This window comes from Melopsittacus undulatus, chromosome 4 (assembly GCF_012275295.1).
Source record: "Melopsittacus undulatus isolate bMelUnd1 chromosome 4, bMelUnd1.mat.Z, whole genome shotgun sequence".
Lineage (NCBI taxonomy): Eukaryota > Metazoa > Chordata > Aves > Psittaciformes > Psittaculidae > Melopsittacus > Melopsittacus undulatus.
The window spans coordinates 108,961,269-108,974,527 of NC_047530.1; the positions used below are offsets into that span (position 1 = coordinate 108,961,269).

General features: G+C 48.1%; 1 protein-coding gene across 2 annotated transcripts in view; it reads right to left on the reverse strand.

Annotated features, from left to right (window-relative positions):
* Positions 1–13,259, reverse strand: part of CTBP2 (C-terminal binding protein 2) — a 136,827-nt gene that overhangs the window by 10,833 nt on the left and 112,735 nt on the right. For both annotated transcript variants that reach the window (XM_034062115.1, XM_034062114.1), the window contains 2 exons: positions 1,351–1,505; positions 11–155 (listed from right to left, as the gene is read on the reverse strand). In XM_034062115.1, the coding sequence (XP_033918006.1) occupies positions 11–155; positions 1,351–1,505 (300 nt within the window). The remainder of the gene's footprint in view (positions 1–10; positions 156–1,350; positions 1,506–13,259) is intronic.

Sequence of the window (13,259 nt, forward strand, 5' to 3'; positions counted from 1 at the left end):
TGAGACCTACCAAGCTCCCCTGCAGCTTTGATGTCAATGTTGTCGTAGCCGCTGCCTATTCGGACGATGACCCGTAAGGCCTTGAACTTCTCTAGGTCTTCCCGTGTCAATGTGATGGTGTGGTACATCATCGCCCCAACGGCTTCGTTTAACACCTGCAACAGAACAGAGGGTCAGGAGCCACCAGGACGGGATGTCTGCAGCTCCCGAATTGGGGATGTTACACTATAAATGGTCTGGTTTTACTGCTGAGTTACTCCTGTCTGACCCAGGCTGACACCAAAGCCATCAGGGGTGTGATGGATCGATACTGTGGCCATTCCCTTTGGGTACAGACTAAATGGGTATCTGAAAATGATGCTGTTACATCTGAGGAGCCAAGGCAGTGGAAAACTGAGCCTGTCACTCACCTGGACCCTTTTCCAGGTTGTTATCCCTCTGCTCCCAACAGCAGTAATTCTGCCTTTAAAAAGGAATTAGGTTTTACAGCAGTATCTGCTGGTTTTGAACACGACTGTGTGTCACTCATGACTCCTCAACCTTCTTTTGCATGCTGCTCGTTCAAGTCCCTGTCACACTGCTCACATTAACCTTTCTGTGAGTACCTAAAAAGATCCACATGAGGCTGTGCCAGCACATAAGGCTGCACTTCATCCCCTTCAGTGAAGACTCAAACCATCATTAGTGCTCACCATAAGCTACCTCAGAGCTCCGTAACCTCAAGACCTACCCAAATTCTCTAAGACTGGCTCATCTATCATCTGTCCTCATCTCCCCCTCCCCACCACTCCTTCCCCTTCATTTAATATCTGAAGCACTGCAAAGATCAGCACTGTTGCTATTTGTAGTTCTCTTTCCCAGATTCTGGAAGTGATTTCTGGTCACTTCAAACCTCACTGGAGCTCTCTAAACATGCACTATCAATACACTTTAAAGAAATATCTATAGGTGGTTGAGATTCCAAGCAGGAACACCCATAACCCCCATCCACACTGCATGGATCTGCCTGCATGATGCCCATACCCACCCATTGCCCGAGGGGGAGAAATGACCCTAAGAGACCCACTGACTGCAGTGTGGGATGGTGTTAGCAAAGCCAGAGCAACCACTGCTGCACTGAGCAAGTGGACTTGAAACAGCATGAGAAACATCCATGTTATTGATGTAAAGAGCCTGATGCAAAGAGATAAGGTGACTATTTCCCCCCAGATAACATCTGGCTTCTAAAACAGCCTCGATGAACTTTAATCTGCAGTGATTTCTGCTGATGGACTCAGAGAGCAGCCTTGTACCCTTCCTGAGGGGGTATCCAGAGCATCCACCCGCAGCTCCCATTGCAGCTCACGTTACCTTCTCATGGATCTCCTGAGTTGATTGTGCATCACAGAAAGCAACCGTGGCCAGGTCCTTCAGAATGGGCATCTCCACCGTGCAGTCCCTGCCGTCCAGCAGTGCCACCAGCGGCCGCGGGTGCATGGGGCCGTTCATGATTTGGGGGCGAATACCTGCAAGCAGAAGGAGCATGGCTTGTACAGCAAGTGGTACCCGTGTGTGGTCACTGTGTGGGTGAGGAGCAGCAGCACATGGTTTCAGCTTGAACAATGAATATCGAGGGATGATGGCAATGCAGTGTGAAGTCAGCACACGGTCCAGGTTTCTCTCTGGGGTTTAAACACTGGCGGGACAGGGATGAACACTGGGACTCAATGGGGATGTATCTCCACTGTGCTGATCCTCACCAACACAGGCCACGTTTCAACCAAACCACATAAGCCAGAGCTGCTGCCTCTTCAACTGCTCTATTTCACATCTCAGGAGTGAAACCCAAGCCAGCAGTAAGTTTTTCCCTGCCTGCAGGAGGGCTGGGATTTCGTTCCGCTGGCACTTGGTCTGTTTTTGTAAGGAATGACTTTACCATTTTGACCACCTCTGAAAGACAAATCCAAGCAGACATCCACTAAAAAAAAGGGGTTACTGGAAAATCACAGAAAAAGCAAGATAATGGAGACCTCTTTAGCATTCAGGCTTATATTCTGTTCTATGACCAACTACCAAAAGGCTGGGAACAGAAAAGCTCAGCTTACTTTGTAAAATCAAACCCGGTCTATCCCTGCATCCCACAGGATGCTCCAGGAGCCAGCACGAAGGACTTTCCCATATGGGATGAAATGGCTGCTGTGGCACCAAGTGCACATGCAGGACACCGCTCTTCTCACACTGACACGCACCTCAATGGGCTGCTCCCTTGGAGCAGTTTGTACTGAGGGCTCTGTTCAGCTGTGCTGTGGTTTTCCCATTTGACATCATGATGTTCTCCAGACAGAGGTGAGGAAAGGAACAATCACCACCAAGGGCTGCAGAAGGCTGATTTTATACCCTATGTATTGCTCTGCCCGGAATTAACCAGTTCAGTTTTGGACAAGTCACTCAAATTTCTATGCCTCCTTTGACCACTCAGTAAGGGTATGGATTACATAGGATCTGTACAATGCATCCTATCTTGTCTTTTTTGGCTACCCAGGTGGGTTTTGAAAGAGCACAGGAATGGGACTTAGGGGCTCAGGGCACAAAGTGGTGTTTTATTACTGCTGCTGCACCATGAGATAGCCAAGACTGGAGGGATTGGGTTTGAACCTCCAAATCCCCACTAAGCCCCTTTCCTAACTGACCCCTCTGCTTCCACACAAGAACCTTCCAGGGCTACCAGGCAATATCTGGCTCATCTTTAAGCACAGTGGTTGTGAGATCCCTTTCATTGAGGGGCTAATAGACATAGTGAATGCCTTCACTCCTCCTGGATCAGCACCTTTTCCCCTGCCACATCACTGCTATCTCTGCTTGCTTGCAGTGAAACTGCTGGTCAAGCACAGGGTTTGGCTGAGGGAACTCCATGGGGTTGTTTTGGGGGTATTCTGGCAGGTCAAACATCTCACACAGGGCATTACAGAACAAATGCTACTGTCTATGGCACTGCTGGAGTGAGTCAGACTAAAGCCAAGAACTGGAGGCTCCTCCACCAGCTGGTGTTAGAGGGAGGGACAAAAACTAATGAGAAGAGCAACTAATTTGTTTCTTTTTAAAGGGAAAATTAAATGTGCCTTTTTGCCCACATGGCTGCCAGGTAAAGTATTAGTAAGATATCCACCAGCTGATGTGTATGTGACAGACAGGCACTATGGGCCAGGGTGATGCTGGCACCAAGAGCATCTCCCCAAGGAGGATCCACACTGCTGCATATGAAAGTGGGGTACCATATAGTTACTTTAGTTTTACATGGGCAAAAAATAACCCTATGGGAACAGGCAGGTTCAATGGAGTGGGTTTAATGGCTCTCTGCTCCTGTTTTATTGAATGTGCTTTAAGACATGATGAACCAGCCAACCCAGCAGACCTGACTGCAGATATCCAGTTTTACACATTAAAGTCTTTGGAACAGGTCCTCCTCTCTGTTCTTTCCTACCGAGCTCTCCATTAGCATGTACTGGAAGTAATACATGATGTCTGCCCTCGTTTCATCCAGATGGAAGTGTATCAGTAGGCAGGGTAGAGCGCCGGGATGATTTGGATAACGGAAAGAAGCTTGCTATAAGCAGATAAGCAAGAATAAAAACATGTACAAATCTCAGAGCTCTTACACAATCCTTATGTGAAGCTCTACACCACAACTAGATTATTTTCTCAGGTTAACAAGGCAGTGAATTATAACACTGACTTAAACACTAATGTGTATGATCTCCAAGGCTTAGAGTATCATGTACCAGCCTCACACCACAACTGTAAATACAAAGGAAGCTGAAGCAAGGTGGCTGTGCTGCTCCTAATGCTGGTGGCCACCATCCCCATCCACACACATCCTCCATCTGGACAAACTGAGCTCAGTGCCCACTGGGGACCAGGGTCATCCTCAAGGCAGAACAATGGCCACATGGAGGCTGGTGGTGGCTTCCTTGAGCGTAGCCCATAGAAGATGAAGCAGTGAGTTGTCTGAAACTCTCACCTTTAATCTGAGCCCTAAAATAACAGGTTTATTAAGCTGCCATTGCATAAGCTTCTTTGAAAGTCAAACAAAACACAGCTTTTTCCTTTTTTTTGGAGCAGCATCTGTGTCTTTGCTCAGGATTAGGGATGTAATTGTGCACAATGACACAGGCTTGTGAGGCACGTCACCCTCACCCGCACACAGAAGTGCAGTCACTGAGGGTGAACACTGGCTGGGAACTGCAGGGTGGTGAGAGGCAGGTCTCTCATTTCCCTATCTTCAACAAGGGAATTTACTTCATCCCAACAAGGAAAGTTTTGGAGCAAATCAATACGAGATGAAGTGCACAATGTATGGAAACGACACCTTAAAAAGCAGTGGCAGGTTTGCCCCTGAACCCACAGTGCATTTTCCTTGCCAGCCTCTCTCCTTGGCTCTCCATCACCCTGCATCTGTTCTTCACCCTCCTGGTTCCTACCTCCTGCACGAACACGCTCAACCCCAAACCATTTCAGCTGACAAACCCAAGCTGGGCTCAGTCTGCTTTCCTTTTCACCCCTGCACGTTTGCCCTGCATGCGCCTGCTTCATTAAGAACGAGGTATGCCACGGAGCAGAAAGTAATGAAACACCACACGCTCCCCCCTTAAATTCTGATCAAACATCACATCATTAACCCATTCACTCTCCATCACCACCGGGTTCACTCCATTGAGTGATACAACACCATGGACCAGCTCTCCTTGGAGCCGGGGTGGGATCAGCCTCCCAAATCCAGCATCTCCCCCACCAGCTGAACCCGATTTTGCCACAAACCCCCAGCTGTGATCCCAAAGTTGTGGCAAGTATTGTTGTCTATTTGTAGGCATTTCCAGCCCGAGGACCCTCGCCAGCATTGCAGGGAGAGCTCGAAAGGAGGAGGGAGAGGAGGAAGGGTTTATGGAAAGAAGGGGAAGGAGGGGGGAAAGAAACCCCAGGAAAGGTTTTGCAGTCACATTGAGAACTCAAACTCCACCCCGGCTTGTTGCACGCAGCCCCGCCGTATAAAGTGCTTTTGTTTCATTTTTAATACACAAAGCCTGCTTGTCCTTTCCTGCCGCTCCTCCCCTTTGCCACCCACTTGTATCCGATCCCAATGGCACCCCTGCCAAGAGAATTAGGGAGTGCTCCCTGCTAAATGGCAGCCTTTGTGTGACCGCAAGACGGCTGGTACTATCTCACAGCAACAAAAGCAGAAGCCATTTGCCTAATTCTTATTAATCTCAGTTGCGTCCGCCAAGCAGCATTAAGGAAATAGATGAAATAAAGCAAAAGAAAGGGGGGGAAAGGCTTTAAACATGTTCACTTGCAGTATATAAAAGTGCATCGAGAAGCGATCCTGCCGCTCGCCTGCATTACCCGCTCACGACAGAGTAGCTACAGCTTTACAGTCAACTACACACTTTATTAAACAAACAGAAAAGAAACAGGAAATTTCCCCTTGCCTGGAAAATGTTGCCTCCACATTCTTCTTCTTATTAAAAACCACACATGGCAGTGGAGGAGGAGAGAGGGAGGAGGAAGGGGGGGAACCCACACACGAGAAAATACTACCACTTTTCAGTGCGTTGCCTCTCCTTTCGTCTACGAGGGGGTATCTTCAAACAGGCAATCCCGTGGCCCACAGCTGCAACATCTCAAGACAAATGTCTCTTTGAACACGCAGGGAAAAGAAAAGGCTTTTGTCCTGAGCCACAGAAGAATAGCCTGGAATTGCGAGAGGAGTTACAGTCACCTCTGCGCGGCTCCCAACTCTTCAGAGCACTCCCTCCAGACTTTGCTGAAGCTTTTAACTAATCGTAGCTCTTTCCCAGCCCTTGACTAAAATCATGTGAGTGCCAGCCAAAAAATCTTTTGCTATGCACACTAAAGGGTTTGTATATGTCACAGTTGCTTTTTCCCCCTTCCACTCCCCTCCTCCTATTGACTTGCACATACGGCCGGGTGGTTTTTTCCCCCCTCTCTGAGTTGTCTCGAATGGATTTAATCTGTGCCACGCTGCGTTTTATGTTTGTTTGGGGTTTTTTTGTGTGTGTATGTGGGGGGGATTTGTTGGGTTTTGTTTTTTTCCCCTTCAACTTCAAAATGAAACATGCCTTTCCATGCAGAGCGTGTTGAACGAGGCTCCAGAAACAGGCTGATAGCCCTTAACAGCAGCACCATGAAAACAAACACAAAGCACTGCAGGAGAGCAAGGCTGGGCTGATCAATCTCATCTAGCACCCTGAAATGAGGGGCCACATCCCTTCCCACTGTGTAAATCAACTGGGTTTTAGCATTAGAAACAACACTTCCTTGCTGGCAGGGCTCCCATCATCTTGGGGGTGTCCATCCAGGTTATCCATCCTGCCTGGTTTGTCCTATATGGGTGAAAGCAGCCCCAAATCACCATCATCCCAATCATACCAGTGCAGGACACAGTGAGGAGGGCAGGTCGTCCTTGTGCAATGCCTCAGCTCCAGAGCGTGCAGCAGCTCACAGCTTGGAGCAGTTGGGTTTTATTCTTTCCAGTTGCCATCATCATTGCCAGAGGCAGCAACAGCAGAGACAGCCCTCATCCAAGAAATGAGGAAACACATCTCTGCATCTCGCTCCTATGTAATACAGTTGGCGTCGCATCTTACTATTTATCATTAGGGAGTGGAGTAAGTCCATTAACAGAGTGATTTTGGGGGCATTTCCACAAACTGCCTTGGAGCTCTCAAACTGATTTTCAGCCATGGAAGCCAAAACTGGTGCATGGTGCTGGCTGCAATGCTTCACCTTGTAATAGAAACACCAACAGACCTGTCAGCCTCCCTAAAATCCAGTGTCCAAGTAGAAGACAAGGGGATCTAGGCACATCTTTCTGTTGAACTTAAGCTGTCCCATCCATCATCCCTGCATTACAAGCCAGGGTCCTGCAGTGCCCTTCCAAGGTTGTTCAGTGGTCCTTGCTCCCTAGTGGCCTCATGCCACCCTTTCCATGGCTATAAACCAGTGATCCTGCTTTAGGGATGCATGGAGGGGAAGCTCCCCTGTGGGTCACCAATAACACAGGAGGTGTTTTCAAGCTGTAGCAGTATGATTGGCAAGCAGAAAGGTGCAAGTTGGGAAGGTGCCATTGAAAAAGTACTGAAGGAAGGTTTCTGTGAGGATGGGATGTTTTTGGAGAGCACTGGTTTCCACCCTCCCCTTCTGCAGTGTACTAGTATGTACACAATGTACAAGTGATGCTCTTTCTTTCATCTAACTTTTCCTATTAATAAATGCTTCTCATAATGAATGCATATGCAAAAATACAGTCTTACCATACAGTCAGGGGAGAAAACAAACCCAAACAAACAGACATTTACTGTTATTTCTAATTGCAAATACTCGGGAGACACTTGGTACTGCACAGAGAGAAGCCAGTACAGAAAGTGACAACAAATACAGTGTTTTATAACTAATCATGGCATGATTATTTTTACAAAAGCAAAGCATCTTTCAGACTGCCAGGATCCTACCAGGGAAAGAGTGTGAAATGCTCTCATTCATAGGAGACCTGCTGTTTGGACCAATATCCGTATTGCTGCTGGAGGTGATGGGGCTCCACACTCACAAAGGGAAAGGGGACAATGGCAAAGGAGAGGTGATTTCCAGCCACTGGGAAAACCCCCAGGTCCATGTGGAAAATCACACTTGGAAGAAACCCCAAAGCTCCAAGATGGGCAAAGAGGCAGCAAGGCCCATTCTGCCCTGCTGGGAAGGAAAAGACTTGTACCTGCCATTGGGGAGAGCCTGTGCGAACTCCTGATCCCTGCAGCACATTTCCTCCTGTTAGCACATGAGAGCTGGCTCTCTGCCATTTCCCTTTCCAGATAACTGCTCAGGGCTTCCTTTAGGGATGTATTTTTAAAACTGAATGGGAAATTCCCATATAAAACAATATCCTTGTCAGCCGATGCAAACACTGTGATTGCAGCCCTCAGCTGAGCTGCGCGAGAGACAGCAGCCACAAAGAGATGCCCAGAAAAAACACAGGGAATATATATACATATATATATATATATATATATATGATATTTTCTTACTCTTACTTGAATTCCTGTAGATACACACACCAGAAACAGGTACACCTCTTTTTGTGTACCCCTATTAAAGCACTGAGATATGTGTAACCCACTGCCGATGCCACAGTCTCCAGGCAGGAAAGCCAAGCAGAAGCTCTGTAAAACTCTGGAGCACTCTTCTTCTATGATATAATCTGTGGACTGAATGAAATCTCATCCAGGAGCACTCTAGATACAGCCACAAGTATATAAACTGCTGTAATACAATAAACCAGTAATAGAATAGTACTGTGCAATCTCTGCTGTATAGCTGCCATGTCAAATCATTGGTGTGTTCATAGAAACATAGAACCCCAGAGTGGTTTGTGTTGGAAGGGACATTAAAGCTCATCCGATTCTAATCCCCTGCCATGGGCAGGAACATCTTCCACTTGCTCTTATTAAAAGCTCCTCTCCATGCTTCTGAACCCAGTTTAGGCACTGGAGCTGCTCTCAGGTCTCCCCTTCAGGAGCCTTCTCTTGTCCAGGCTGCCCCAGCCCAGCTCTCTCAGCCTGGCTCCAGAGCAGAGCTGCTCCAGCCCTCACAGCAGCTCCATGGCCTCCTCTGGACTCACTCCAACAGTTCCATATCCCTCATGCCCAAGGATTTTGGTTATTCCCAGGCTGCCATGGTGGTGAACCTGTGCCTATGAGCACCAACCTGTGACTTTCCACCCCAGCTCACAGTTGGGTTAACAGGAGTGACTTCAAGAAGAGCAATGCAAGGCCTCGTGATGAAACATCTAACTGCAACATAAGGGAGATTGGGGGTCTGAGGATGTGCTGGACCCAGGGCTGGACAGGGACCTCGAGACGCAGCAGTGGGGAGCAGGGATGGATGGATGGATGGATGGATGGGATGGTGACTCTGGGGAGGCAGTGGGAGCTGCCAGGGCACATGAGAGAGACAGCAGAGCAGATGGGAGAGCCCATATGGGGTGGTGGGGGATGCTACCAAGAAAGCTAAAAGAAGCACCTGGGGGAAATAAAGCTCAGAGGAGCTCAGTGTCTTGTATTCATTTTTCATTTAAAGAGAGGGAGAGAGGAAAAGGGGAAAAACCCCATTAGGGGGTTGTGTTGTGGTTGTGATTCAGACACCATATGGGCTCTGGATCTGCCCCATCTCCTAGGGCTGAACTTTGCAGCTCTAATAAAAGCAATAGGGAGAAGGTAGCAAAACTCCAATAAATTCTCCTTGAACGTGCTCCATTACCAAGCCCAGTGCTGAAAACCAACTCTATTCGTTGTGCTTAGCAGATGGCTTTCTTGATGCTATCCAGAACCCAGAGAACATGCTTTCTCCCCAGTGCTGCCACTTCAGCTGCAGTATATGTTCCTTATAGTCCATGATGTTTACCTCTGAGACACGCATTCCAGCCATACGGCATCATGCAGGAAGGATGACATCCCATGCCAGCTCTCCTTCGGGTCCCTCCCTATTCTCTTTATCCATTTATCATTTCCCTTCTATCCAAGTAGAATCAGAGAACTGCACTCATCCAAATGAGCTGCTCCAGGAAAAGGACAGCTTTCCTCTTTTCTTTTTGGTTTAAAAAGGACTAAACCAAGATCAAATAAATAAACCCAAGGAGAACAATGCTGATGCTTTACACGAGGGCGCAGGGGAGAGCTGCTGATATTGGCCATCTGGGTAGGAGGCTGCTTGGACTTCACCCTGAGGGATTCAGAGGCTGTAAAGATGTTTTGGAAGATGAGATGTACAAATCAAGGCTAAAAGATGAGCCTGATGGGCAGGGCAGCCCTGGCATGGGGACAGCCTGAAACACCACCCAAGACCACCACGAGACCCACAGCGGGGCTGCCAACAATGTACCAGTGTTGTGGGGTGCAAACTTGGTTTCATCACACACACACACAACTGGCAGCCTTATGGGTTAGAGTGAAAATTCCCCATGAATGAAAACAAAAGCTCATCCATCAAAGCAAGCACTTGGATCCATCCTTTGGGAAGGGAGGGCTTCAAGTCACACCAGCTGTCTGTGTGCCACTGGCACCTTTTAAACTTGTGTTTGCACATCCATAATGAGCGATTGAGAGTGGGAAACAAAGAAAGCTCCATGTTGGGAAGTACTGTAGGAATTCAGTTGTGCTGGCGTTAACCACTGGCATTAGCCCTTCCCATTATGCTGGACAGAAAGTGCTATCAATCTTTCAAGTAAGATATACACAGTTTTCTATGTGCTGCTCTGCTTTGCTGCTGGCATTCTGAGATCTGACGGAGGCTTTCCATAGATCCCAGAGGAGGGCTGGGATGGTGTCAGAGGATTTTCTGTGCTGGGGAGGACAGTGGTTGCTGTTCACTGTTGGCGTAAAGCATTCCCTGTATGGTGATGCTCCTCCTGCACAAATGAGCTGTCTGGAGAGACAGGACTGAATTGCTGAGGTGGGAGCCTTTGGAAGAGGAATCCTCATCTTTACATCTACCTGTAGCTGTTGTCATCTCCAGTCATTCATTTACAGCAAGAAGGGAGAACAACCCACGGAGGATCCAGCCCAGGCTTTACCTACTGCTCTTTCCATAAGAGCAATGTGTGAGCCTTCAGGGAGAGCCCAGCTTGAGTCTAAGAGCCTCCCAAAGCAACCTTTGGCCAAGTACGAAGTGCCAAAGAGGGCTGGCAGCTGCCTCTGTTCCTCCTGCAAACACCACAGATGGGCTGTGGGCTGAGGTGGGAGCTGCGACCACCCAGACTGCACCCAATGGCTTCGATCCTTTAAATCCACCTTGATATGGAATCATAGAATCCTGGAATGGTTTGTGTTGGAAAGCACCTTAAAGCTCATCCAGTTCCAACCCCCATGGCAGGGACTCCATGTCCAGCATCTTCCTTCAAAGTGATAAATGGTACAAAACCTTCACACCATGAGCAGCAGTGATGCCCTTTGTGTGTACCAACAGACAGAGAAGCACATGGGCTGTCCTGAGCCCTGTGAGCCACACCATGCGTGCTCCCTGGGGCTTCTCCACAGCCTGAGTGACCCTTACTAGCTACTAAAGGAAAAGAGATGGGCAGCTCACTCCAAACCAGGTCTTGCCAAGGCCTCGTCCCTATTAAAATAGCTCCTGGGCACTTGCCAAGCACACAAGCCCAGCTGGACCCGTCTGTTCAGCGACCCTGTTGCAAGGTCATCCCTTCTGGAGATCAGAACAGCCACTGTTTGACCTATGAATGTGAAACGCTGCTGCTGAGGGTGCTGGAGCTTTGGGAACTGTCTCCCTATTCCTGCTCCCGGCCACATCCCTGCTCTCAGATCCCCCTCTTTTTCCATGGTCAAATGAAGGAAATCTTGGCATGGAGAAGCCCAACCACTGCCATGCTTCTGTCTTTGCTGCAGCACTTTCATAGCCAGCACCTCAGCACCCTCACAGGGAACAGCTTCTGCCTAAGAGCTCAGCTCAGTCTCCCCTGTTCTGGCAGGTTCAAGCCATTCCCCTTGGCCTGTGCAGAAAGGATGCAAAATGGAAATATATGAGTGAGGCAATAACCCTGTAAAGTCCTGGGAGGTGCTGAACGCTTGCAAATCCCACTCATTTCCCTAAGATAAACACCCTCACTTCCCTGTAGCACAGGATCATAGCTAAGTGAGAGGAAGCCCCTAAATACTAACATTCAAAAGCACTTAACTACAAGCTTCATGCTACTAAAGTTGATTCACTTTTTACAACTAGTGCTTCACAAGTGCATTGTAGGATAAGGCACAAGCTGAATTCGTTAACATTTAATAGCAGCCCAGAATCATAAACACACAGCAAACAAAGCTTTGGGCTTGGCAGCAACCACCAAACCTCACCTGCTCTTCCAAGGATAGCAAACACACTGCAATCCACTACTTCCAATGGCCCTGAGTACCCCCCAAGGGCAGGGTGACCATTCCCAACTCGTCAGCTCCTGGTCTTTCTGCTCTCATCCCAAGGAAGTCACCAGGAAACCCACCACGGTTGAGGACAACCCTTAAGCACGTACTTCAGCTTAGCACATACTTCAGCGCGTGCTGTCCTTAATGGAAGTGCTTTCTTGGATCAGGCTGATATTCCCTGCGGGCACATCATCGGTTTATTTGCTAGGCAAGGAGGTGCACTGTTATGGGAGATAAAGATGATGATTGCACCACACAGTACAGGAAAGATGGGCATGAGGATTGATTTTACCCTTTGGAGGAACAGTTTATGGAGGGGGGCTGCTCTCCTTGTGGGTTTTCCCAGTTATAGAGGGCAATAAGCAAAGGAGATCATCCAGGAGCATCATTCCCTGGACACTGGACCAGCAGCTCTGCTTGGCCATGGCCCTGCAGGCAATGGCAGTGCTAGGGAGCAACCAGCTGGCTCCAACCTTCCCCTTGGGTTGTACTTCCTGAATCCTACAGAACCCAAATATCTGGGAATTTCATTGGAAAAGACTGGTTCTACCTCAGGCAGGATTTACTGGTTACGACTGCATTAAGAAAATGCAATGCTCTGGGGAAAGTATGGAAAAGAAACTCCTGCTTCAACCCATGTTCCTTAGCTAATATATTGTATGATTGTTAATGCTGTTGTAGAGATGTCTCCCCACATACATCAGTAAAATGAAGAAGGATCCCACACTGTGCTTGCAGCCACCATCCCAGGGGCCCATGCTCTGCTGGAGGGTTCAATGGGAATGGGGTGATGTGAGGATCACCAGCATCTCCTGCCCTGACATCTTCTGAGCCATCCAGCTGGGAAAAAACCCTTCCCATAACCCCCCAAAACACCTCAATCTTTATCCAACTGCTCTGAAAACAGAGATGCCACATAATACAACCCTTTTTAGCTGTTTGTGCCCCTGAGCCACGCATTAATACAGCTGAGGCTAAGCTGGATTGAGGGACTTTTAAATGGGTGCATTGGATGATGCAGAAGGCTATCAAAAACTGAAACAAAGAGGGCAAAAAAAGCACTCTGAAAAGAAGAAAAGGAAACACTCTATACAAAACTGGAAAGATTCCATGAGGTCAGGGTGAACGTACCAAAACCTCCCACTGGAAATGTGATTAACAATAGCATCTTATCTCCTACAGCATAGGAAGTACACGGATTAATAACAATACACTGATGGGTAACAAACTCACAGATCTTAGCATATTATCATTTAATCATGGGGGGTTTTAGACTGAAGGAAAAGGGAGGTA